The following is a 27,827-nucleotide window of genomic DNA, read 5'->3' on the forward strand; positions in this document are numbered from 1 at the left end:
GAAAGAGTTTCAATCTTCAAGTAAACCACCACCAAGATCTTTTCTACTATTCTCTTGCAAGCATTTTGTGATGGAAACACTAAATTGAGTGGGAAGTATATAAGATTTGAAGAGGGTTTTGAGGTTTCTGCAGAGTTCTTTTGAAGTTCTTGTAAGCGTGAATCATTATTCAGCTCAACACTTTAATTTATAGAGCTTTCACCATGCACCTTCATGGCTTACATGAAGGGCAGCTCCTACTTCATGGAGAAAATGGAGTTGAGTGAATAGGATAGTAAATCATAGTGGAGATTTCCAAATCTTCACTTTGATTTTCATTTTCCAGATGTTTTTCCAAAAAATGATTTCCAAAATCATTTTTTTAGATTAAACTTATTTAATTTCATTTATTAGTTTTATAAAAATTAATTCAATTAATTAATTTTTAAAAATACTAATTAATTAAACCTTTTAATTAATTTGATATCTAATATTAAATTATTAAATAAACAATTCCATCATAATGAAATTAATATTATACAATTAATATTTAAATCATATTTTAAACATTAATCGTTTCTCCAATTTCATTTAATTTCGATAAAATTAAACATTTTAATTGTATCGAGTACAATAAATAGAAACCCTAACTGAATTCGAACATTTCAAATTTTAAACCCTAATTTCAAATCTTATCAAGACTACTCAATTTACTAATCCAAATTACGAGCTAGTAGAGGGACCTTATGGACCTACAGATCATGAGCTCCAACTACTTGTAATTAATTAGTTAAACTCTTTAAACCGAATTAATCACTATTCGTTAACTACCAAGACATTCCACTATAGCTCAATAGTTGCACTCTCCTCACTGTAGATATATTTCTGTCCATTTTAACCATAATCGGTAAGTCAATCTTTCACATGTCGTTCGTATTTACAGTTGGGTCAAAGATTACCCTTTTACTCCAGTAAATGCATCTTGTTCCTTAAGCTCTCACTGATCCTCCATTAAATAATTTATTTATAGTCCAACTTATAAATCATAATTCTCTCTTCCATGAGAGGGTAGGACTCCATTGTTCAAGACAAGGCATCAACGCTTAAGTGAACAACCCATCTACTAACCCTAAATTGGGTAGGAGTGAATTCCATATCGCAAAGCTATGTCCCCAGCTATCTATCCAATATTATCCCAAAATGGGAGGCTTATTAAGCAGTGCTGTTGAACTACTCTCACCTATGCAGATCAAAGGATAATCCTGAATAAATAGAAGTTCATAGTTAGCTCAGGATTAAGATCGAGTTACCTAGGTCATTGAGTTTGAGATCAGTTTCAACAGTAAACGGTTGTTATAAAGAAAAGTGACTATTTCGAGGTCTGATCTTATACAACTCAATGCACAGAATGCCCACTCACATGTCTTTATATGAATGATTTTTGGATCACATCATTTGTATCGGTATACAAAATGGGCCGCATCCAATTGTGTCACCAGGATGAGGTACCCAATCTCATCCATATACTTATAGACCATTTTGGCTACACACTAAAACTTAATCCATTTTTATGTCACCACATAAAGTTAAAGTATTCATGTTATAACCATGGATTCGTTTATTGGATTTTCATAGAAGGATGCAATATCAATAGTAATTCATTGAATAAAAAACTCAACAATATTTTTATTGATAAATAGAATATGTTAACAACATTTACAAACTGCGAGTTTACGCCATTCTCAACACTGTTATATCATGACGATTGGTGAAACAGACTATAATGGCCATTTCCTCAAATGATGTTGAAATTCTTGCAATTCACGAGGCTAGTCGAGAATATTTATGGTTAAGGTCAATGTCTCAACATATTCGTAAAATGTGTTACTTGTCTTCTAATAAAAATCTTCCAACAATATTATACGAAGACAACACAGCTTGCATAGCCCAAAGCAAAAGATAATATATTAAAGGAGATAGAACAAAACATATTTCATCGAAGCTTTTCTACACTCATGATCTTAAAGAAAATGGCGACATCACTGTAGAACAAATTTGTTCAAAGAATAATCTAGCAAACTTATTTATAAAGGCAGTACCAACCACAACTTTTGAAAAATTGGTGCACAACATTAGAATGCGGAGACTCAGAGATTTTAAGTGATGTTTTCATGAGGGGAGTAAATATATTGTATTCTTTTAGGAGTATGTATTATATGAAATATGTACTATTTTTCCTTCACCAGACTTTTTTTCCATTGAATTTTTCCTAGTAAGGTTTTAAGAAGGCAAATTCATATATATATATGGGCATCTAAGGGGGAGTATTATGAATATTATAATAATAAATACATGCCCATTGCTTAGTATCCTAAAAGTCATGTGTCACCCTTCATGTTATTCATGTGCCTGTAATTATTCATACTTGGTGTCCATGTAAGTCTACATCCTACTTGCCACTTTACCTATAAATAGTGGCATTTGGTGGATCTTAAAAATACATATACATTGGTGAGAATTCCACTTCAAATTCCACTAAATTTTTTCGTTATCCAATTTTATGTTTTTAGTTATTTTATGATTTTGTTTTATATCTTGAATTATATTTTATTATTATTATATTATATTTTCTTCATATTTGTGTTTCCGTTGTGCTTCTCAATTTCACAACATATATATATGTATGTATGTATATATATAATCCTTTTTTTCCATCACCTCAAATTATCTCCCAAACAATTAAATCCACCAACTTTAAATTTCAATCCTACAATAACTTATCCAATTTTTCTTAAACTTAATTCAAATTTCCAAATCCTTTGTCCTCTACAATTTAAATTTTACCATCTCTACATAATAACTCAATGAAAATAACAATATCGCCCAATTTATTCAAGATAAATAAACTAAAATTATCTAAAAATCTGGGATGTTACAATATACCTCAACAGCTATGGTGGGCAACGTGTCAGTTGACGAAGCAGATGGGATGATGTAACCAATCCCTAACAAACAACTGAGCTAAAGCCTCAAGGCAACCACCCAAGCCATTAGAGTTTATCCTATTGTTATTTGACACCCAGAGACGTAGCATCAGACAAGGCTGGGAGTTATGAGAGGAAAGCTATTATAGCTTTTCTAAAAAACAACAAAAACATGTTTGCATGGTCGACATATGACAACCCCATAATGGACCTATAAGTGATGGTGCATCAAGTTAGCATTGATCCAAGCTACAAACAATTGCAGACAAAATTCATTCGAGAGGTCCATTACCCACAATGATTGTCCAATCCGGTATTCATAAAAAAAAAAAAAAAAAAACCAATGGCAAGTGGAGACTATGCATTAATTTCATCGACCTCAGTAAGGGTGTCCAAAAGATAGCTTTCCACTTTTGAGAATAGATAAACTTGTTAATGCTACTGTTGGCCATGAACTGTTGAGTTTCATGGATGCCTATTATATTGTTTTTAGTGTCTTAATTCTCGTGGATCTCGTAGTTTATAATTTGTAAATACAAATTATTTATTTAATAAAATAAGAATTGTTTTACTTGACATTTAGATTGCATGAACTCAATCCAATGAACTAAGATCAACGGTTACTTAATGTTGCTTGAAAAGTATGTGGTAGACATACAAGTAGCTTATGTTCAAGTAATTGTTGGGGTTGATGCCCTAAATCTCGTAGGATCCTGTAGTTTGTAAACCTTGTATGGACAAACATTTATGTGATTAATAATATATGATATTTTATTCACTTCTATCTATGAAATATATGATATTTTAGTTGCATTAACCACAAACCAATAAACTAAGATCTATGGTTATCATTGTAACTTAAACATGTATGTAGAGACATACAAGTGGATCATATTTAAGTGATAACCTAAATGATTTGTAGTATATGGATAAGGCTGGGTACCTTATCCTGGTGACATTACGAGTATGGCCCGCTTTATAGGTGTTACAAATGTTAAAGTGCTACAAATGATCTGATCCTGATCATTCATGTATTAGACATGCGAGCGGGGATATTCTATACAAAGGAGTTTGTATAAGACCAAACCACGAAATGTTTAGTTTTGTTATATAACATCGTTCATAATTGAGATTTTCATTTCACTAAGATAACCATAAGTAACATGACCTTAATCCTGAGTGAGTTGTGAACTCCTGCCTATGAGGGTGGTCCTTTGATTTGCATGGATGAGAGTGGCCAGATTGCCGACTCAACAAACCTACCATTTTGGAGATTCGTCTGATTGGGGAGCTGGGAACTCAGCTACACAAAAAGAAATTCACTTCTTCCCCGAAGTAGAGGTAAGTGGATAAATTGCTCCATTAAGGGTTGATTCCGGGTCTTAAAACAATGTGGCACCATACCCTCTCTTTGCCAGAAAAGGGTTTAGTCATAGTGGGACTATGATATATTGTTCATTAGAGGGATTAGTGGTACTTAAGGAGTTAGATGTAACTACATGGGCAAAATGGTAATTTGGCCCAACTATACTTACAAGCGATTTATGAAGAGTCATCATACTAACGGATGGTGGATAATGTGATTAAAGAGTTAATTAGTTATTCACATACCGTTGGAGCTTCAAGCTACGGGTCCATAAGGTCCCCTTGGTAGCTCAATGAATTTAAGTTGAGAATCAGTTTTTGGGTTAATTTAAAATGTTCAAATTAATAAGACGATATTTATTTATATATGATATAATTAAGTTAATTCAATTATATATGATATAATTGATATAATGTATTTGATACATTATTGTTTGATTAGAGGAAGTAATATTCTAGTATAATTCAAATATATTTTCTATGAATAAGATTCATAGTTATTAAATTTAATATAAATATGATTATATTAAATGTCATAAAATAGAGAAAAAGAACTATGGTTTATAACTTTATATATTGTGTATGATGCAATATTAAAACTATATGTTATAAATGTAATATGATAAGTTAGTTATCATATTTATTTATAATTTACTAATTATTTGATAATTAACCCTTTTTCTCTATAACCACCCTCAGTGGGTAGTTATTGGAAAAAATGGGATAAATGAAAATTGGTTTTTATTATTCCAGAAGAGACAAACATTAACAATCAAGTTGCTACACGATTACTTAAGAGACTAAATGATCGAGTAACATTGTCTATGTAATAGACTTCATCGTCTACACTACTGCATTGTTCCCTTCTCGATCGTCTTCCTCCTCCACATCAAACTTCCCCTCTAACCAAAATTAGTCAAAGCCCACCACTCCTGGATTCTCACATCGAGAATACCAATGTCACCAAGTGGTAGTGTCCATGTTGGTTCGAGGATCGAGTTTTTGCTTGTTGCTTGTTTGAGGAGTGTTCGAGTTGTTCGACGCGTTCGTAAACGAGTTCGTTAGAGGGATTATCTTGAAAAACGGTTCTTCAAAGGTATAATCTCTAAACTTTGTTTTTAATTCAGAAGCATGCTGTAATTTAGTTTTTGATGCATAATTTGTTATGTATGACTACAAATGTATGCGTTCAATCACGATGGGATTTGGACGATCCGCTTCCTCTCAAAGGTTCTCTGTAAATAGAGTTCCTTCAGTAATACCTAAAAGGTCTGCAGTATATGAATAAGGTTGGGTGCCTTATCCTGGTGACTTAACCGTGAAATTATTAGTTTCTCTTTATAACACCGTTACTTGAAGAGACTAACATACTTGAGACTAACATTTCACTAGAATGACCATAAGTGACTTGACCTTAATCTTGAATGAGTTGTGAACTCCGGTTTATGAGGGCAATCCTTTGATCTATATGGGTAAGAGTGGCCAGTTTCGTCGACTCAATAAGCCTATAATTTTGGGATTTGTCTGAGTAAGGAACTAGGAACATAGTTATACAAGATGAAACTTCCCATCTTTAGGGAAAGTAAATGAAATTTGACCCGACTGTAGTTATGAGCAATTTATGAAGGATCGACTTACTATTGATTGGTTATATCCATGGACACATAAATATAAATATATCTATAATGTGAGGAGTGTAGTTATTAATCTTTAGTGGAGTGAAGAGTTTAATTGATTAATCTCGTATCATTGGAATATGTAGGTCCATAAGGTCTCATTGTTAGGTCACTAAGGATAAAACACAAGGAATAATTGTTTTTGGAATAATTTGAATTGTTCAAATTATTTGAAGGAATTTAAGCTATTAATTATATTAATATGACCAATATAAAGTATAATGTATATTGATACATTATAATATAAAGTTAATTATAAACATGATTTACAGTTAAAACTATATACTATGTGAGAGATAAATATTTGAATAAGATTCAAATATTATTTATATGAATAAAATTCATATAAATACTATAGGTTAAAATTAATAAGAATATGTTTCATATTAAAACTATAGGTTATAAGAGAAATGTGCATTTTAATGTGATTAAAAAGCATATATAATATAATTGATCAATTAAATTAGTTATTTAATAAATCATATTATAAGGTTTGTTATTATAACATAATATAATTTTATATTATATTATAGTATAAAATTAATAACTCCCCCTACATGAGAGTTATTCTTTATGTGGATGGGAATGAGAGTAACTTTCATCCCCTCCCTCTTCATTTTAGTCTTTATTGAGAATACATACAAGGGAATAATTTTTTTAGAATGTGAAAAAAAAAAACAAAACAATTTCTCATTCTCTCATCTTCTTTGTATTCACTCCCTCTGCCAAAAACAAAGTTGGAGTCCACACATCCATCATTCCTTGTGTCTTGAGAATAACGAGGTGGTTGAGTGGTCGTGTCTTCAAGAACTTGTTTTACTAAGATCATGTTCTTGTCGGTTCAAGGGAAGACTTTTCTATTCATTAGTTAGGCTTCATGGCCAACTAGAAAGGAACTAAAGCAAATTTAGATAAGATACGAGTTGTGTTGGAGATGCAGTATCCTAAGACACCAAAGTAACTATAGAGCTTGAATGGGAAGATAGCTACCTTTAATTGATTTGTCATAAGTTGAGCTATTGATTAGTGTCTTCCCTTCTTTAAGGTAATAAGAAAAAAACCTAATTTTGAGTGGACAAAGAAATGTAAGCAAGCTTTCGAAAAACTCAAGAATTATTTGAGCTTAGTTTCGTTCCTTTTCAATCTTATTTCTAGGGAAGAGCTTTTTCTATATCTTGTTTTGTCAAATTCTATAGTCAGTTACATCCTAGTTAAGGAGGATGAAGGTCAATGATCACCAGTATACTACACAAATAAGTCAATGGTGGGGGTATAAACAAGGTATGCCAGGTAGAAAAGCTTGCCCTTACCTTACCAATGTTAGCTAAAAACTTACGCCCATATTTTCAAGTGCACAAGGTAATAATTTTAACCAGTTTTCCCTTACAAAACCGTTGTAAAAGCTAGAGGCATTGGGTAGATTGATGAAATGCGTAGTCGAGCTGAGTAAGTAAGACATCCGAGTCCATCCTCGAACTATAATGAACGTTATGCGGTAACTGATTTCATCGCCAAATTCACTCCACATGCCTTCCCTAGTGATAACATAGAAGTGTGCATGAGACTTTATGTGGATGGTCATCTAATAGAAAAACTTGCGGACCTGGTTTGCTATTACTGTGACCAGAAGAAGAGTGACTTGGATATGCTTTGAGGTTCAAGTTTGAGGCCTCTAATAATGAAGTAGAGTATGAGGCACTAACTATGGCTAGCTGTTGGAATTGGGGTCACCACCTTGATTAGTTTCAGCAACTCTCAACTAATTTTCAATCAGGTGAGTGAGGCATATCAAGCCAAATAGCACCTAATGAAGTTGAGCTTGTTTAAGTTGTGAGGCTTGTTTATGAAGTTTGAGATTCAGCAAATCCCACGATCTCGAAATTCCAACGCTGACTCCTTAGCTCAGAATGGCAACAACTTATGAAGTTGGACTTAGTAGAATTGTACCTGTGGAGGTTCTAGATGCACCTAACATATTGAAAAAGGAAGCCATGGAAATAGATGACCAAACCCAGGTCGAACATCACAGCTTGACCCCTTTATTCAAATATTTAGAATGAGGGATATTGTCGAATGACAAAGTTGAAGCTTGATGGTTGAGATGCAAGGTCACCCACTATGTGATAAATAATGGCAGGCTGAAGTATGCTGATTCAGATAAGGCAAATTACATAACGTGAAAAATTCACGAGGAAATGTGTGGCAATCACTCTATAGCTCAATTCCTTGCGAAGAAGGTAATTTGGTAGGGTTATTATTGGTCCACCAGGCTGGAGATGCATGTAACTTCACCACTTCTTGTGATCGATATTAGAGATTTACATCCTGAGTTAAGAATCCCTCAAAGTGAAACCCTTCATGAGGAAATATTAATGAACAAATAGAGCTCTACTGACACAATTCCAAGCAGATAGGACTGTGATCATAAGCATACCAATTTAAACGCACCGATTTTAATTGTATAAATAACTTATAGAACGAGACATTTCCCAAAAAATGATCTAAGTGTTTAAAAATTACCGTACCCTTTTGTCATTTATTGGACAAAGTAAAAACATTTCCCACATATCACGAATCCCTTAGATATAATTCATTCACCACCTCCCTAAATTGTTCCATATTAGGGGAGACACATGACGACCCCTTTTATATTTGCTCTCCCATAAACATTCATTCAAGTCTCTTCCCACTCACCAAGAAGAATCATCATTATTGCTCAGCTGAGTAACAAATCGAATAGATGTCTGAAAACCTCTACCTTTTTCCTTCACTAGTAACATTATAATTCATATGATTTGGAGAAAAAAAAATCTCAACATAACCTCCACCTCAAACTTCCATAACAAACAAAATCCTAAATTACAGGTGAGAAAGAGGCAGACAAGCCAACAATAGAAACTATACCAACATCCCCCCTCCCCCCTCCCTACTATCCACATTCAAAAAATCTTAAAATTCATACATCTCTTAATACTTTCCATTGTAGAACTACTACACATAGTTTCTATTAAGAAAATTACCTGGGAATTATACCGATGGACAACGTCTTTAAGATCATAGGTTTAGAATTCAACCTCCACTTGAAAGAAAACTGAAAGCAAAAATTGAGAGTATGAGAGAATGTGAACGATCCCTTAGTAAATCTGGTATATTAGGTGCCACTTGAGATATTTTAAAACTTGGGGGTAAATATGATATTTCACTTTGCAAAAAGGTCAGACATAGGTAAATATTTAGAAATGAGTTAGTCATAGAAAAGTTTTTTTATTTTTGGGTTACTTTGTGAAATTTTTCTTAAGCTTTCCTCCCACACTATTGAGAAAATGAGCGCTTGCCACGTGTCTATCACGTCTTGTTTAGCTGGCTTGAATTTCTGTATTTTCCTTTGAATTCCATCCCCGAATATTCGTAACTTTCCTCTTTCCTTTTTGGAAATGTCAACTTGGAGAGAAAAAAAATTTCTTTTCTAAATTGTAGTTAAAAAACATAATTAATAGATTTGAAACTATTAGTAATTAATGAGAAAATGTGAACTAAAACATTTTATTCAAATAAAGAAGTTTAATTTGAGAACCACATCCACTAGATATGTTCATCCAAAAGGAACATTGGACTTATTAGATGTTTATTGAAACAAAATGGAGGAGACATTCATAAAAAAGATACATTGAATTTTATATAAGGTTCCACCTCCGCTGACATTCTTGACAAATTAACTTCACACACAAATTTGTAGGTGTTCCAAGATCCGAAACTACAAAATGGAAAAAAAAAAAAAAAAAAAACCCAAATTACACAGACAAATTGCAATGGATAACACTTTTGAGGTTAATATTCAATGAAGTATGTACGGCTCCAACTTGAAATTGGTGGAATGGATTATTATAACTCATTCCATTTTTGGACTCTAATTATATAGGTAATTGCAATGAGCTAATAATTAAATGTGTAGCAATATTTATAAAGAACGTCAAATTTAGCAACATCTATTAGTTATAAACTTTGTAGTTGATAAATTCTTATCGGCGATACAACCAATAGACTCAGAGAGCTGGATCTAAATTTTGCTATATCTACAAATTTTTTTGCATTGTACTATATTTGCTAATATTTTGCACATAATTGCTATATGTGCAACTGCTCCCAATTACAATAGTTGGTGTTTTCAACTATTATAACCTGCAATTAACTACACTATTACTATTTCAAAACCCTCTTTGCTATATGTTTACTATTTGTTAAATTGTTTACTAATTTCTACTCATTCTTCCTCCTTTATACCGTGTTTATTATCAGACTATTATAACCCAAACTAAAGTAGTTTACACTCCAAAAGACATACTATATTTACATATTTTTTTGCATTGTATTATATTTGTTAGTACTTTGAATCTAATTGCTATATTTGCACTTGACCTATTTATTTAATTAAAAAATGAAAAAAAAATGGTTCCTAGTTTTTGGGTCTAGTTTCCATTTGATCCATAAATTTTAAAATGTTATATTTTAATAAATTTTGAAATTACGAACATTTTAAAACATAGGACTAAAAAGAAATTGAAACACACAAACTCTAGATACCAACAAAGTATTTTTTCTTTGGGAAAATATATGATTTTCATGAATTTTTGTAATACCATAACTCAATTGAATTATCTTTCCCATTAACATTTTTTAGTTTAAAATGAATTTTCACTATCATATAAGATTCACTATGCATAGAGAAAGAAGCTAAATAATTTGGTACCTTTGACATATTGATCAATCTCTTCCTCAAGCACTCTATAGTTTCTAAAGTTTCCAACCTAAACCCAATAAATATAAAAAGATTTAAACATAGACTAAAGTGGAAGAAAAGATCATGTTTCTTTCAAGTCATATACATATACTTACCACAAATATTAAATTTTCATTAGGATGAACCAAAAATCTCAAAAAATCATGAATGTTAATTTCTTGTCTATTTCCATCATGGTCATCAAGCAAACAACCTGTTGATATTGGGAAGAACTAAATCAAGTTAGTTTCAATTCTTTTAAAAGCTAATTCAAATAACGAGATCAAGTGAAACTTTTAATCATTCATCATCTAAAATCCGTTTTTATTCTTTCAAAATTAATTTAATAATCAATTTTCATAAAAACAAGATTTTTAAAGTAATTTTATCATCTTAAAACCATTTCGAAACACATAAATAACATACCTATTATTCGACGCTCTTGAGGAAAACGATTAAGCAAAGATTGAAAATTTGTCCTATGCCAAACAATTGCATCGTTCTCTTGTGGAACCCTATGTTGATCACTAAGTACCTCACCTGCATTCATTAGTCACAATAACCAAATAAATCAATAATCTACTAATAGTCGGATCATAGAAAAGAATAAAAAAAAGACAATAAGAAAGATTAAGGATAAATAAATAAATAAAAACTTGTCAAGAAAAAAATAATGGTTCCCATCAAGGCATAATAGTTCCAAATAATTAGTTCTAATGGGATTACTTTAACTAAGATGTTACTTTATATTTTTCTCCGAGAACAAATCTGTTCATGCTGTTGTAGTTTCAATATCCTTCTAATGTTGTTATTTGACCTGAAAAATCATATTTTTTTTAAATAGTATTCTCCTCATCATCCTAGACGAAAAAATCTATTAATGGATAAACTTTTCGATAATAAAATAGAGAACTTACGCAACATTTCTCGAAATGAATCAACATCCCAAAATGCTCGAGGAGAATGAATTTGAAGATAGCCTTGACCTCTTAGATTAATATAAAGACCACCTAATCTTCCAAAAAAATTCAAAAGGCTTGTGAAAATCACATCTACTACCTGCATATCAAGAACAACTTTTATGATAATTAAACAAAATCCTAAACTAAAATAAACTTTAATTACTTAGAATAATCAAATTTAGGTCAATTTTCACCGACATGTCGATAAGTAGCATCCAAATGTTCTACTGGATTCTCATTCAAAGGAGGGATAGCCTGAAAAACAAAAAGGAAAAAAAATTATAGTTTGTCGAAATAATTAAATAAAAAAATATAAATATTAATTCTAATTAACTTATAATAATCTTTAAAATGAAAAAAAAAAAGAGAAAATTTTGAGATTTAGAGACCCAATAATCAGGAAGAACATGACGAATATTATGAAAAATAAAAAATGCTTTTGGCTGATCAATGTGATCATTGGAGCCACTCCCTTCTTCCATAACCATGGTAAATTGAATATCTATTTTTTTTTTTCAAAATTAAGCCAATATTTTATAGATAACAAACAAACCATCAGAATCTCAACCATTTAAATATTTATTATTATTTTTTCTTTCAAAAACTAAAATTTAGTTAAGATTCGAAGATTGTTGACAAAATTAGATAAGATTTTTTTTCTTTTTTTCTTTCTTTCTTCTTTTTTTTTTTTTTTTTTTGTCAAAATCATTGGGTATGTGTGTGTTTGGAATTACTTTCCAACAAAAATACTTAAAAAATAAAATTTCTATAAGTAGCTTTGAAAAAAATTAATAATTTAAGAGGAGTTTTCTTCCGTTCAATAAAGGTTGGTGGATTTGAACGGATAGATAATATCTGTTGAGTTTTGGCTAATTTAAGGTGAATAGCAAAATTCCAATCTTTTTGACAAAGGTTGGGAGAAGTAGTGTCTATAAGTATTTTCTTTTGCTATTTCCGTAAATAACTTGACATTTTTTCTTGAAAATTTTTCTAAATAAGAAATAGTATAAAATTTTGGATTAATCTTAGTAATTTTTTTTAATCAGTGGATTATGAAAATGGTTTAAAGTGATTATTAACCAAGTAAGATATAAAAAGATATTTAGATGTATAGAAATCACTCTTGTTTATATAGGAAATCAAACAAATTACTATTTGAAATAATTTTGTAAAAAAAAAAAGGAAAAATAATACATTTTTATTGGAAAAAAATATATTTAAAAAAAAAATGTTTACTCCAACTTTCCAAGAAATATATATTTTCTAAATTAAAAAATTTTATAATTTTTTTAAAAGAAAATTTCAATACAACTTTCAAAAGTGGATTTAAAAGAAAATTAGATAAATAAGACAAAGGATAAAAAATTGGATGAATGTAAAAACCTTTTTCATACTCAGAAAACAATGGACTATAAAAAATGATTTAAAGTGATTAACAAGGTAAGAAATAGAAACATATTTAATTAGGAAATATATTTAAAATATATTTTTTAAAAAATATAAAAAGTAATAAAAATTTTATTTAAAAAATTAAAAAACAGTTACTTAAAAGTTTGAGAGTAAATTCAAGATGAATTAGATTAAGGGAGATTATCCAAAACAGTGGAGATTATTTAGTTAAAAAGATCAAATCTTTGAACTCCAAAGTCCAAAGACAATAAATTCAGAACCCTAAATGAAATTACCAGAATACCCTTTTGAAGCTGATGAATTTGAGAGTATATCCTACGTTGGTCCCAGTTTTTATTTTTCTCAGCAGTGGAGAGAGAGAGAGAGAGAGAGAGAGAGAGAGAGAGAGAGAAGCCACCATTTTAAAGGAAGTCTTAAGAACCTATGTAAATTCGTGTTCATTAAAACCATCTCCAGTTTTCACTTTCAAAACCCTAGATCTTATATTCCTAAATTTCCCTCAAATCCCACCTTTTTCTTTTGTTTCTTCTTATTTACTGAATTTCACTGTGCGTTATTCACAAGCACAGTCTAAAAAGAGCTTTTCTCAAACCCCATTTTGCAGATCTGATAATTGGGGTCCATCGCCGCCCAAATTCTTCTGTAGCTTGTTATTCAGTTCTCAGAATTTGGATTCTTAATTTTTCGGTTCAGGTAATCTCTTTTGATCGGTTGTGAATGTGTAGATATCATAAAAAGATTATAACCCAGTTGGATGGATGTTGTTTTTGTTTGAGCATTGTTATTGACTTCTGTTCATGATTGATGGGTAGTGATGATTTTAAGCAATTCTTGTGGTATTTGAGTTTATGACCTTTAATTTAGCATTTGGACTGAGTTTTTGTTTGTTTTTAAAGACATTCATTTGTACTGCTTTTTTATTGGATCTCAGATTTGAGGGTATATAACTGTATATGCGGGTTTAGTGTATTTTTCTGGTTAGAAGATTCTCATGGCAATGCCATCGGGAAATGTGGGTGTACCGGATAAAGTTTCGTATCAGAGCGGTGGTGGTGGAGTTGCGGTGAGTGGTGGCGGTGGCGAGATCCATCAGCACCACCCACGCCCCTGGTTTCCTGATGAGCGTGATGGGTTTATCTCATGGTTGCGAGGAGAATTCGCTGCCTCAAATGCTATAATTGATGCCCTTTGCCATCATTTGCGTGCTGTGGGAGAGCCTGGGGAGTATGACGTGGTTATTGGATGCATACAGCAACGGCGGTGTAATTGGACGCCGGTGCTTCATATGCAGCAGTACTTTTCAGTGGCAGAAGTGATGTATGCCCTTCAGCAGGTCACCTCGAGGAGGCAGCAGAGGTATATGGATCCTGTGAAAGTGGGGCAGAAGTTGTATAGGAGACCTGGACCAGGGTTTAAGCAGCAGCAGGGTCATCGGGTTGAAGCCACAGTCAAGGAAGAGATCAACACTTGTGCAGAGTCATGTAATGGTGCGAATTCTTCAAGTCTTGTAGGCTGTAGGAAGGTGGAGCAAGTAAGTAATACGTGTGATGAAAGTAAGGCCTCAGGGGAGGATGGTAAATTGAATGATAAAGATTCAGAGTCAGCTGAGGACAATAAAGGTAATTTTTTTGTTCCCCTATCAATTTGTAATAGCGTGCGAAAGTTATATTATAAGTTTAATCTGTGGACCGTTTGATCCTGAACTTTGAAAGTTTAAGACCTATTAGACAACATTTTTGAAAAGTTTAATAATCTATAGGATACAAGCTTTGGAAATGCTGGGACCAAACTTCTTATTTTATCTTGGTTCTGTTTAAATATATACTCTCACTTATTTATTTATTTATTTATTGCTTTCATGCTACAAGTTATATATGTTGTCACGGATTGACATTTTCCTTTTAAAGTATAGTATGGCAGTATGACTTTGAGTTTAATACATGACCTTGTTAAAATAACAATGTTTAATTGTTTCCTCATCTTATTATCATCTAATAATTCATGGAAAGGAATAAATAGTATTACATAGTTGGTATTAACTGTTCAAGGCATTGCCCTGCTGTGCATTGATAAAGAAAATTTAAAACAGAAAGGGATTGATATTTTGATTGTAAAATCTGTTTGTGTGTCTTTTGGGTTACATTATAAACTGTTTGTATGAATGTTTTAATTTTTATATGGGTTATAACTAAAAAGTATCTTTAGGACAAAAATTGAATTTCAAACTAAGATCGACGGATAAGATTATAGTAAAGGTGAGGATAGAGGTTTTCTTGAACCTGGAAAAATCTTTGTTGCATTGCACTTGAACTTGATATGCATGGTTGCTAAAGGCCTTGTAAGGTCCTATCGAGGTAATGAAAATGTCCATGTTTTCATTCACTTTTGATTTTAGTTCTACTTTATATTTTGTACCCTGCATGTATAATGTTCATGTTTCTTGTCATTTCTATTTCACGCATAGAGGTTTGAATTACTTTAGATGTAAATACTCATCAATGAAGAAGAAATTATGACGATATCTCAATTTTGACAAACTTGCTTGTTGGCTAGATACTCATGGGAAGGACCAAAGTAATAGCAAACCAAAGTGTGCAGAAAATTTAGAAGACAATGCAAGTAATAAAGAATCTCAAGTTGAACCTACTGATGATGGATGTTCTTCAAGCCACAGAGGTGAGTACTTCCTCTTTAATCGTTGTTTCAATCTGGAAAACTTAACTTATATTTAGTGGGAGTCTGCTCTTTAAGCATTGTCGGTATAGTTAGAAATCACAAATGGCCGTGTCATAATTCAAAACTAATATTAATTTTTAAGCTTTATCCTATTTGTTGTGATGAAATTATCGATTTTTTTTTTTTATCTAAAGAAAATGACATCATTGTAATTATATTATCGATCAACTCTTTCCCCAGATAAGGAGTTGCAGTCTGTTCAAAGCCAGAATGGAAAGCAGTATGCTGCCAGAACCCCGAGAACCTTTGTTGCCAATGAGATGTTTGATGGAAAGATGGTATATCTGTTTAGTTTTGCCCTAAATTTGGTTCTTGGATTCTTTGTTGTGAGATACTTTGAAAAAAAAAAGTGTTTCATATTTAGCTTGACATGGTAGACTGATTGACTTCATATTATTTTATTTTTCTTCAATTTCAGGTTAATGTGATGGATGGATTGAAATTATTTGAAGAATTATTGGATGATGCTGAGGTTTCAAAGCTTCTTTCTCTGGTGAATGATTTGAGGGCTTCCGGAAAGAGAGGGCAATTCCAAGGCAAGTTCTTGTTCTTTTCAACTCTGCTTGACAATATTCATGTTCCATGAAAAAAAAAAATGATTCTGTTTATTTAAGAAGTTATTAAAAGAAATTTCAATTAGTTTGATTTTGTGAAGGTTTATACGGTGAAACATTCATTCTGTTCGCAATTATGTTACTTATGGCTTCGAGATTATGAGTTTATGAATTGGAACAATTACTTAAACATGGTTGTTGGAAATGTTTCACAGAATTGGGCCTTGTTTGGAAATCTTGAATGAACTTTTTCTTTCTAAATAAGTACTTTCCATTGAGAACTTGATTTTCTTTTTCCTTTTTGGATAAGAAACAACTTTATTGATGTATGTAATGACCCAAAGGATGTACAAAAGTTCCCTATCATTGAAAACTTGAATTCAGACCAAAATATTTGTAGTGCTCTTGTTAGAATTGAAAATTTGGACATTTTGAATGTTCTTTATAAAAAATCTTAGGCAGCTTAGGTGATTGGTACATGTACAGGTACATTTACCTATACATGTACAGGTACATTTACCTATACATGTACAGGTACATTTACCTATTTTTAAAGATAAGAAGCCAGATTGGTACATGTACAGGTACATTTACCTATTTTTAAAGATAAGAAGCCAGATTATGTTAAGAAAGGAGAAGAAGATGAGATATCTACCCTCAAATGCCTATGAAGCTAGCTCAATATTTCTGTGTAGTTCAATTAGCATTTTTTTTCCATTTTTGGAAAAGAAAGTTTGAGGCTCCAGCCATTTTAGTTCTGCAATTATTAGGTCAGCGTAGATAGATGCAAAATAAGAGTGAATATGTTGATAACAGAGCATTACTCAAAGGTTAAGGCATCTACTCGTTTTGAAGTTAGAGGTTCAAATCTCCAACCATATTTGTTGTAAAGAAAAAAGAAAAAAAAAAAAAAAAATTAGAAAGAGTGAATATGCTGATATTTGATTTGTAGTTTGTATTCTAACCAAAGCTAGGTTCCACGGGTTCTCTGCCATCCATCTCCCTCATCTCTTCCCTATGTTCTTGGAGTGCTGCTGGTTGTCTAAAGCTGTTCTCGTTGGCCCTCATGTCTTCCCCCCCCACCCCCCAAAAAAAGACTTTTGATTGATTCATCAGGACTTGCAACGAAGAACAAATTTGAAAATCGGAACCTTCCTTCTACACTTACAATAAGACCTATGGTCTGATGGGGTCTTTGCCCTCCGAGGTTGTGGCTTGAAAGAAACTCTAGAATTTTTTGTGGTCAAGAAACTAACATGGACATTTTTGGAATGTGGTTACTTTTTTTGCTTCTACTTGGTCTTCTACTTTAATTTTCTTTTTAGTTGTAGCTTATCTCATATTTACACTAGCTGGGCTTCTTTTTTCTAGCCTGTCGGTGTGTGGGGATATCTCATCTCCTCCTTTTGTAATTTCTCCACTGACTATGAAGGTTATGTTTCTTATAAAAAAAACTTAGTTACACTTGCAATAATACCTATGCCCTTAACTGCTCGTCCACTCCCCATATTCAAGCGTAATCCATAAACTATTGTTTAAAGTTTGAGAAAGCCACTCCAATTAATGTTAATTACATCCGGAGTATCAGCAAAAACATACTCAAGAGTGAGGTACATAGTATTTTGCTATTACCGTCCCCTCCTCCCAATTTGGATGCATTTCTTCAATGGTTTCTTTTATCCATTAATCCGAAGAACTTTTAGCCCTTTTCTTAAAATTGTGCCACATAACGTTTGATGACATCATCCCTGACTGACTTTTCGAAGACCCAAGGACAACCAAGACGCTGAAACAATAAACCCGGTACTTCCATTATTAGGAGTAGTGAAGAAATAGATGTGCCTGGTCCTCCCCAACCTTCAAACAGAGATCAGCAGAAATTTGGACTTTGCCACCCCTTTTCAGTATTTGGACCTTCCTGACAAAGAATCCACACGATGATCTTTACCTTCTTAGGATCATTCATCTTCTAAATAAGCGTCAATAAAGCTCTACTCAATATAGAATGTGGTTTAGTGAGTTTCTGAAATTGAAATTTCACTAAGAATATGCACCATGGAAGTAAGTTTCTAATTTTCTCTCTTCTCCTAGCCAATATAAATTCCATTTATCTTGTCTGCCTGGGACCTCTTAAATTTCCTTCTCATCTAAGTAGTAATTCTTCAGAATAAGTACTTGCCTCCAAGTTTATTAAGTATACAATGTTGCTAAGCCTTTTTGTAGTTACCCTTGATTCTTATTTTACTTGATTTAAAGCCCTTTTTCTAGTTTACCTCCTTTTGTGGGCTTTATTTTAGTATGCCCTTGTATTCTTTCATTTTTTTCTCAATGAAAATTTGGATATTCATAAATAAATAAATATATACACACAGTAGATTTTTTTTGGCTGAAAAATGGTATGAAATTTGGGAATTGAGAATGTAGTAACTGACTTCAGGTTTTTTTTTTTAATGCCCTTTGTTTATTAGGAAAAAATCCTTATTGGGTAAAATAAATAGAAGTTATGATTTGTTTATTCTGTGTTGCAATAGGTGATAAATGTAGAAAAAGATTTCTTATCTTAAAAAAAATGCAGAAGGGTTGAATTTTGAGTTTTCACTTTGAACTTCACCATATCATTGAAATTTTACGTTTCCTTTTCAGAAAAAAGAGGAAGAAATAATACATTCTTTTTCCTGATGTTATCTGATCTGAAGTCCCTGTCATCATTGATTGGACCACCTTACTCCAACCAAATAAGTGTTTTAATTTCCACTCATTGTTTCCTTCCCAAAAAACCTTCTCAATTGATTGCAACACTCTCCAACCAGGAATGATTAGTTCAAAAGTGGTTTCCCTTCTTTCTTCAGGAATACATCTTGAGTAACTTCTTTAGAATATAGTCTATTAAAAAAAATTGAATTTCTTCATCAGTATCACTATCTTCCAAAATTCTAATTTTCTTTGAAGCAATTTGTGATTTTTTTTAAAAAAATTATGAAAATAACTTTCATTGAGGAAAAAATGAAAGAATACATGGGCATACAAAAAACCAAGCCACAATAAGGGAGCTCCCTCTATAAGAAGGGGCTCCGACTATGTAACAAAATGCCTATTGGATAATTACAAAAATCCTTTGAAATCGAAGCCCAGAGATAAACATGGAAATGAACGAAGGACCTCCAGTATGTTCTTTCACATGGAGCAATGTGAATGAATGTCCTCCACTTTTTGTATGGTTTGGTATTTACAGTAGTTCCTCTTTGGACGCAGAGACAATGTGAAAGAAAATAGTATTCTTGTCCCCTTGCTTCAGCCAAATCTTTTAACTTGTTTGATTCCTACAACACTCGTCTTCTCAAAATTGACCAAACAACATTTCGATCGTTTTATCATGGTTTGCTTCCGTACATATTTTGGACCATGGTTCCCCCACATGAAGTTATTGGACCAACATATATTTCGAACAGGGTTTCTCCTCATTTACCAAGGGATGTTATGGGGCCTGCAACACTTGTGCTGTATTGTTCTAAGCTTTGAGATAGGACTGCTGGTCTCATCAATGATATTTCAATTCTCCAGGGATTTAATGAAAGGTCTGAAAGAGAACGTTGTTCTAGGAGGGATGATACCCGAAAGAGGCCTTAGACCAGGCTTTTTTAGGACGGGCAACGGGGAGCCCGGGCCCTCGATAACCCCCGTGGAACGGGGGAGCACTCCTACAATCGAATGACTTGAAACACTTCTCCGTAAGTCGCAATCAACTTGATGCACTTTGTTGGACGGACTCATGAGTCACCCACGGGCACCGGGGATACTAGAATATTCCGTCGACTCTGTACCGAACTTGGCTTATACATTCTCGTACTATACTGCATCCGGTGGGCCAACCGACCGAGTTAGTTGGGCAGGGCGTCCATGTCACAGAACCTTTCTTCTTATAGATTTTCCTTTATTGCTCTCTTTTGTTGTAAGCAAGGACAACCCCACCCCTCAAAATTCACTGGTCAATCTCTCTTGTTGCTCTTTGATTTCTCCTTTTGTACTTTGATAGGTATCGCTAGATGATAGTAGGAAGTCTTATTGAATTGAAGAAATGCCTCGAGGCAAATTACAATCACATGGAAGTAAAGGTCCCTTCTCTCTCTCTCTCTCGAGTAAACTCAACTGAAAGATGAATAACTGAAAATGTACTGATGCCCTTTTCCCCCACGTATACTCATTCCTTTCTCCTTTTTAACTAACTGTGGGGCCCACTCTATTGCTATTGGATGAAGAAGCTACACTCCCCATTATATAAGCCATTCCCTTTTTACCCCTCCTTTGGTATTGCAATATGATCAGTGGCCTAACTTACCCATATTAAAGGGCTCTCATTTTGTATCTCTTTGGATAAGCTAATATCGTTTCTTATCCCCCCACCCCACCACCCAAAAAAGGGTAAACAGACCGAACAAATCCCCCAATAAGTTCTACCCTTTGTATTGCCAACTAATTGGCCATCTCCGTGTTTTCATATCTCAATTAGGCTTTTTCAGCATGAAGGAATTTAGTAGTCAGACCTATTTTTTAAACTTCCCGTATATAGCATATCACTGTCATGAAAACAAAATCTGTTCAACGTAAGAGTTTTCCCCCAAGCTATTCTAGTGAACCCCTTATTTTTCTTCTTTCTAACTTTTACCTTTGTTAGGAGTTCTTCCACCCTTTTCTCAATATGACTTTTCATCACTTCTAGACGGATATCCTTGTCACCTTCTACCCCTCGAAGCTACCACCTTTTTCTAGATACCCTTTTTCCCTTCTTTTTGGAACCTCCTTATTTTCCCCTTGAGAAATGGCTAAGTTTTTTCTTCATGCCTTTGGAGTTTGGATAGAGTTTATATTTCCACATATCAACCGCTTTGGTTGGAAATCTTTTAAACCTAAGAACTCCATAATCAAACCCTGTTTTCCTAAAAAAAAAAAAATTAGGTTATTTTATTATTATTATTTTTTGGGATAAAATCAACAACTTTTATGGAGAAAAAAAATGAAAGAATACCCGGTATCAAATTAAAAAAAAAAAAAAAAAGCCCACAAAACACACCACTTCCTATAGAAAGGGGCTTCAACTATGCAAAATAACTCATATAGAATAATTACAAAAGGTCTTTGAAATCGAAACTCACAAAGAAAAACGAAAGTAAACAAGGGACCAAACTTCACTAGTATCCTTATCCACCCCTCTAAAGTCATACCATTCCGCTCACCCCACAAAACCCACAAGATATAACACATCTCAGCTAACCGCAAAAAGTGCCCCTTCTCCCCACAAAAAGCGTCTCTCTAGCGAACAAATGAAAAGCCAAATGTTTGGCAAAGATGCTCCCAAATAGAACTAGTAGACTTGCACCACCAAAGAATATGATCTAGATCTTCCTTCGCCTTCCACAAAGGATACAACAAAACGGTCCAACAAGCGAGGGGAGCTTCCTGGTGAGATGATCCATCATATTCGCATGGCCATGTAAAACTTGCCAGGTAAAGAATTTCAATTTCCTAGGAACCTTAGTCCTCCAAAGAATTGAAAAGACTGACTCTAAGGGAGAGGGATCCACGAGACTATGAAGAAAGAAATGGAAAACCCCTCCAAAGAATTGAGACTCCAAACTCTCACATCCCTTCTCTCACACCTAAAAGAGTGACCCTCAAGCAAAGCAAGAAGGGAAGTCACATTAGTTGCCTTCCTATTGGAAAGGGGGAGATGAAACCCAAACAAAAAGGAACAAGAGCTCTCTGATCACACAAGGAAACCAACACCAAAGTGATTTTTAAGAGACAACAAATGAAAAAGTCTAGGATATAAAGCACAAAGGTCGCTAACCCCACCCATTGGTCCTCCCAAAAGTATCTCTCCCCTCCACCACCACACAAAAGTATCTCTCCCCTCCCAAAAGTATCTAGGAAGCATGGACAATAGATATTGTTGGTTCTAATTTTAACTTGTAAACCTTATTAGATAATAGAGATGTTGTTAGTTTCCTCTCACCTTTACAACGAATTGTTTTGAGTAGATTGAAGTATTAAATCTCTTTTTCAGTATTCATTTTTAGAAAAGGTCATAGTAAGCAAATACATACATACATATATATATATATATATATAAAAAGAACTAACATATCCCAAATGTGTCGTCTATTAATTTTTTAGAAATTGACATGCCTCCATGATATGTTCATGTGATGTCCGGTTTCTATAGAGAAATTAACCTCATTTACAATAAACCTTTCGCAGCTGAATAATAATAATGAAAGAATCCTGGTGATTTGGCCAATGGTCCTTTGCTATCGTGTAAACTAATGGCTTGTGAGAAGGAGAGCTTTTAGGGATATGGACCATATGGTTAGAATGTTTGGAATGTGGCACGTAGTAATTCTCATTGCTGGGTGTCATCAAGAATATTTACCTATCAAATGTCTTCTAGGTGTTATAGGCTCTACTTGGTAATGGATTTAGCACCATATTTTCATTTTTTAAGGTACAAATACCATTTTGGTCCCTGTACTTTGAATTTTGTTCTATTTTGGTCTCTGTAATTTCAATTGTTAAATTTTAGTCTCTATACTCAATAAATGTTAAAATTAGGCTTTCAATCCCCTTTACAAATTGTGAAAATATATTTACAATATTTAATCAATTTTGATAAAGTTAATTTTGAAGGATTAAATTTAAGATTTATTGAAAGTACAGATGCTTAAATTAGATAACAGATTGTGTTGGGACCAAATTGGAATAAAATCCAAATTATAGGACAAAAATTATATTTTATGTTGCTACAATTTTAATTGAAGCGTCCATGGAAGAAAGTTTTCTGCACTCTTTAAGTAGTAACATGTTTTAAGTTGTCTGCCAAGATAAAGAAGATTCCGAAAGATGTCGGGTAAGGTGTACAAAAAAGTTGGACCTCATTTGGTAACCATTTCGTTTTTGGTTTTTGAAAATTAAGTTTGTTTTCTCTAAGTTTCTTATAATGATTTGTATCTTTCTTAAGTAAAAGAGTTGAGTTCTTAGCCAAATTTCACAAACAAAAACAAGTTTTTAAAAATTATTTTTTTAGTTTTCAAAACATGGCTTGGTTTTAAAAACACTTGTAAAATATAGCCAACAAAACTTGAAAACTAATGGATGGAAGTGGGATTTGTTGGAAAATCTTTAATTATTCCTCGAGGCTCTTGAAGTCTTTCTGGTTGATTTCTTGAAAAACGGGTCTGAATGGATCGTTGAGCCATTTGGTTATATTTTTGCCTTCATATTCCATTCCAAACTGCCTTTAGAAATGTCATCAGAGTCACTAGAACAGTAGAGTCAAATTTTCGTTGTGGATAATGATAGGTTCTTCGAGAAAATCGGGCATGGGTAAAATTAGTATGTGGGAATTCTTCTTCTGAATCACTTGAATCAAAATTTCAGCACTATTTTTTGGAAGTGCAATTGATTTTCTTGCCCATACCAATTGTATTTTTTCTTGATGCCTTCTTTGGTCAGTAGTAGTCCATTCTTGCAAAATCTTGAAAAATCTTTCGTTTCTTCTTTCTTGGAATTTCAAGGGTTTTCCCTAATTAGATGTGTGTTGTTTGGCAATGAGCATAACTCACGAAGCTCCCTCTTGTGATTGGTGTCGTCAAGAGTTTATTGGTCTTCCACTGACGGCAGTCAAATCTTGGCCCAGGCAGTTGCTCTGATACCAATTTGATGTAGCCTAAATGCTAAAAGGAGAGAAATCTCCAAGAATCAATCAAAATCTTTATTGTTAATTAAAAGTTGTCTAATACAAGAGGGAACTCTCTATTTATAGAGAATTAGAAGAATCCTAAAAGGATATCTAAAAAGAAACTAAAAACTAATTGAGTAACTAAAATGTAACTAATCAAGGATTAATAAGATTAATTTGAATTTACCAAATTATCCCAATCATATTACATCGCTGCTAGAGGAGGGCGAACACCTCATTATACCAAAGGATCTTTGCTTGCCCTCTAAAAGATGTGCCACCAATGAGTTGAAATAGGACCTCAAATGCTTTGCGAGGCCAGCACCACACAAGGTTCAGGATGTCAAGGAGGTCTTCCCAGCATGCAGCTGCAAAAAGACAAAAGAAGAACAAATGCATCATGGTTTCGTCGCTTCCTTTACAAAGAACACACCAATATGGGGAGAGAGCCATATTCAGAAGGATTCTTTGGCGTCAACAAGTATTCAACATCTCATAAGAGAAGATCCACAAGAAAACCTTTACCCAAGGGTTTTATTTTATTTTATTTTAAAGAAACCAAACTTTCATTGAGATAGATGAAAGAATATACAAGGGCAATACAAACACAAGCCCAAAAAACAAAGCAATAAGGATTTATGCCCTTATCATGAAAACTCCCATTATCTGGAATGACATATGATATACAAAAGGCTCTCCAAAGTATACACAATCTTTGAGTTAATTTAAATCAATTATGAACAGGAATGGTGGAATTCATATTTGAAATTTGATTTTTCTCACCTATTCCTTGTAATTTGCAACGTATGAAGAATCTTGTTATCTTTCCACTAGTTAAGATTGTAAAAATAAAAATATAAGTGCATGTGAAAATTTCTTAGATCTCGAAGATGTGGAAAGAGTAGCACTAGCATTAGCATCATAATGGTACAGTTAATTTTATAGGTTTTTTATGAGACATTGTAAGCTTAGGTGTTTATACTGATTGTATAATAATAAATAAGGCGTCTATAGAATAATCTAGTTGTTTCCCAGTCAAACCAAAAGTTGAATCGCAATTGGCCCTGTTCCTTCTGATGCATGTTTACCTTATGCACACTTTTTCTTCTATTCCTTTTCTCTTTGTTTTCTGTCTTTGGAAAAATCAATGAACTAACTTTCTATCTTATTGCCCTGCAATTGTGTTAATGAATGATATGTGTAAGATGGACAATGTTTTTATATTTTATCTTTATTGAAAAACAATGTTTTTATACGTGATAAAATTTGCTTAAGAATGAACTGAATGATATAATATTTTGCTCTTGCACATAATCAGGTCAGACGTATGTGGTATTAAAAAGACCCATGAAGGGACATGGGAGAGAGATGATCCAACTAGGCTTTCCCATTGCAGATGCTCCTCATGATGATGACAATTCTTCAGGGCTCTCTAAAGGTATTTATTCATTTGAGGTTTCAATTTCTAAATTTAGTTGAGCTATGATATAGCAATATAAATATAGCTCTTTGTCAGTTTTTGTTTCATGGGGTAGTTTAGATCTTCCTTTTTAGTGAACTTTACAGATAGAAGAATAGAATCCATTCCCTCATTACTTCAAGATCTCATTGATCGTTTGGTTGGGGAGCAAGTGATGACAGTGAAACCAGATTCCTGCATCGTTGATTTTTATAATGAGGTTGTTAATTACGTTCTTGTTTTTAGCAGGTTTTAAATAGTGTATGTAAGTTCTAGACTAATATTCTTATTGGTTGATGTCCTCAGGGTGATCATTCTCAGCCTCATGTCTGGCCACCATGGTTTGGGAGGCCCGTTGGTGTCCTCCTCTTGACTGAATGTGAAATGACTTTTGGTAGAGTGATTGGTACAGACCATTCTGGCAACTATAGAGGGGCTATGAAGTTGTCTCTCACACCCGGGTAATCGTTCTATCCTTTTATCCTCGTCCTGACATGTGCTTCTTAATTTACTGTTGATCATCCTCTTCCTGATCTGTACTGCTTTTCTTCACCTTTTGAAACACAGAACCCTACTAGTGGTGCAAGGAAAATCTGCAGATTTTGCTAAGCATGCAATTCCCGCTATCCGCAAGCAACGTATACTTGTTACATTGACCAAATCACAACCAAAAAGAGCTGTACCAGCTGATGGGCAACGCACATCTCTGAATATAGGTTCATTTTCCAGTTGGGGCCCTCCATCTGTTAGATCGCCCAACCCTCGTCTTTCCCCTGGACAGAAGCCCTATCCTACAGTTCCATCGACTGGGGTGCTACCAGCGCCACCCATTCGTCCCCAAATGGCACCACCAAATGGCATCCCTCCCTTAATTGTCCCACCTGTAGCACCACCTATGCCTTTCCCTCCCGTGCCAATCCCAACTGGTCCATCCGCGTGGCCCACTGCACATCCAAGGCATCCTCCACCTCGTCTCCCTGTTCCCGGCACTGGAGTATTCCTTCCCCCTCCAGGTTCATCCAGTGCTCCAGCTCCATCTCCTCAACAACCGCCAAACTCCGCAGTTGAGACAGGTTCCCTTTCAGAAAAGGAGAATGGTTCGACGAAATCTGATCACAATTCAGGTACTTCTCCAGGTGAAAAACCAGAAGCAAAGCCGCCTCAAAGACAAGAATGCAATGGAAGTATGGATGGAAGTGGGAGTGATAAAGTGAAAGAGGAAGAGCAGCAGCCGCAGCAGCAACAGGAGGAGCAAAATGAGAATCCGCAGGCCCAAAATGCAGGAGGTGGAGCAGTTTAGAGAAGAAAATACATTATTTAAGAGAAAAGAGAGAGAAAGGAAACCAGGTAGGCTGCAGAGTTGAATGAGTTACAAGCAAAATGTAGAGAGCGGCAACATTCAAGACTGATGATTTTCACACACTAAGACAATACTACTACTACCAAGGAAAACAAGGGGAGTTCTCTTTCAAAATCCTTTTAGTTCATTCCTTTTTTTTTGTCCTGAAAAATTATTGGTTAGATGGGAAAACTCATTCCTAATGGAACTTTGGATCTTACTTATCATCTTTTAAAAAAGAGATTTTTGAGAAGTCAGAACCAGTTGGGATTATTTTTTGTGTTTAAACAGGTGAAAAGAGAAGGAAAAAAGCTAACCCCTTGAATTATCATGGACTGGATCTTCCCCCCTCGGATATGAAATTAATCAATAGTTCTATACTTTGCAAATGTAGAGAGACAAATCTTTGGCCTTTCTTGTTGATCAGAATATAATGGATTAAGATTAGCTTCTCTTTAACGCAAGTGCAAATCATCCCATTTATCCTGGCGTGGCATTTGTACATTTTTAACTAGTTGAGTTTTACTCTATGATGATAATATGAGGTCTTGTTTATTAAAGTAGGAGGTTGTTCTAACTATTTAGATGCTTTTAGAAGTACCTATATAGAAAGCTAAAATGTAAGTATTAGATATCTCTAGATTTATTTGGAAGATTGTAAATAAGTATCTCAAATGAAAAGAAGTTAGAGAAACAATAGAGGAAAAAAAAGTGAGTGAGCAAAGGGTAAAAAAATTCTCTCAAAAGTGTTATCTTGGTATTTAATACAAGCTTCTTTCTTTGAAGTGTTTCTCTTCTCATTTTGTGTTAATTTCTTCAACGAATAGTATCAAAGCTAAGCTAGCGGAGCGAAG

At 33.6% G+C, this 27,827-nt stretch overlaps 1 protein-coding gene across 2 annotated transcripts; it reads left to right on the forward strand.

The window, feature by feature from the left end:
* Positions 1–13,480: 13,480 nt before the first annotated feature.
* LOC120081330 (hydroxyproline-rich glycoprotein family protein) lies at positions 13,481–27,432 on the forward strand. 2 transcript variants are annotated; one of them, XM_039036083.2, is made up of 9 exons: positions 13,481–13,846; positions 14,085–14,772; positions 15,707–15,829; positions 16,070–16,167; positions 16,308–16,425; positions 25,494–25,613; positions 25,742–25,854; positions 25,941–26,095; positions 26,202–27,432. In XM_039036083.2, the coding sequence occupies exons 2-9, from the start codon at positions 14,145–14,147 to the stop codon at positions 26,932–26,934; spliced, it is 2,088 nt and encodes a 695-aa protein (XP_038892011.1). In that variant the 5' UTR covers positions 13,481–13,846; positions 14,085–14,144; the 3' UTR covers positions 26,935–27,432. The 2 variants fall into 2 exon arrangements, with proteins under 2 accessions (XP_038892011.1, XP_038892010.1); XM_039036082.2 differs by having other exon boundaries at positions 13,482–13,846; positions 25,730–25,854.
* Positions 27,433–27,827: the final 395 nt, after the last annotated feature.

The sequence above is a fragment of the Benincasa hispida genome, chromosome 7 (genome assembly GCF_027475165.1).
Source record: "Benincasa hispida cultivar pf3 chromosome 7, pf3_genome.v1.1, whole genome shotgun sequence".
Taxonomy (NCBI): Eukaryota; Viridiplantae; Streptophyta; class Magnoliopsida; order Cucurbitales; family Cucurbitaceae; genus Benincasa; species Benincasa hispida.

Excerpts from the sequence above, each read along its gene's own strand:
- LOC120081330 (XM_039036082.2), top strand. The coding sequence starts at position 14,145 with ATGGCAATGCCATCGGGAAATGTGGGTGTACCGGATAAAGTTTCGTAT. Across the intron at positions 14,773-15,706 it reads GTCAGCTGAGGACAATAAAG|ATACTCATGGGAAGGACCAA; the intron begins GTAATTTTTTTG and ends CTTGTTGGCTAG. Across the intron at positions 16,426-25,493 it reads AAAGAGAGGGCAATTCCAAG|GTCAGACGTATGTGGTATTA; the intron begins GCAAGTTCTTGT and ends GCACATAATCAG.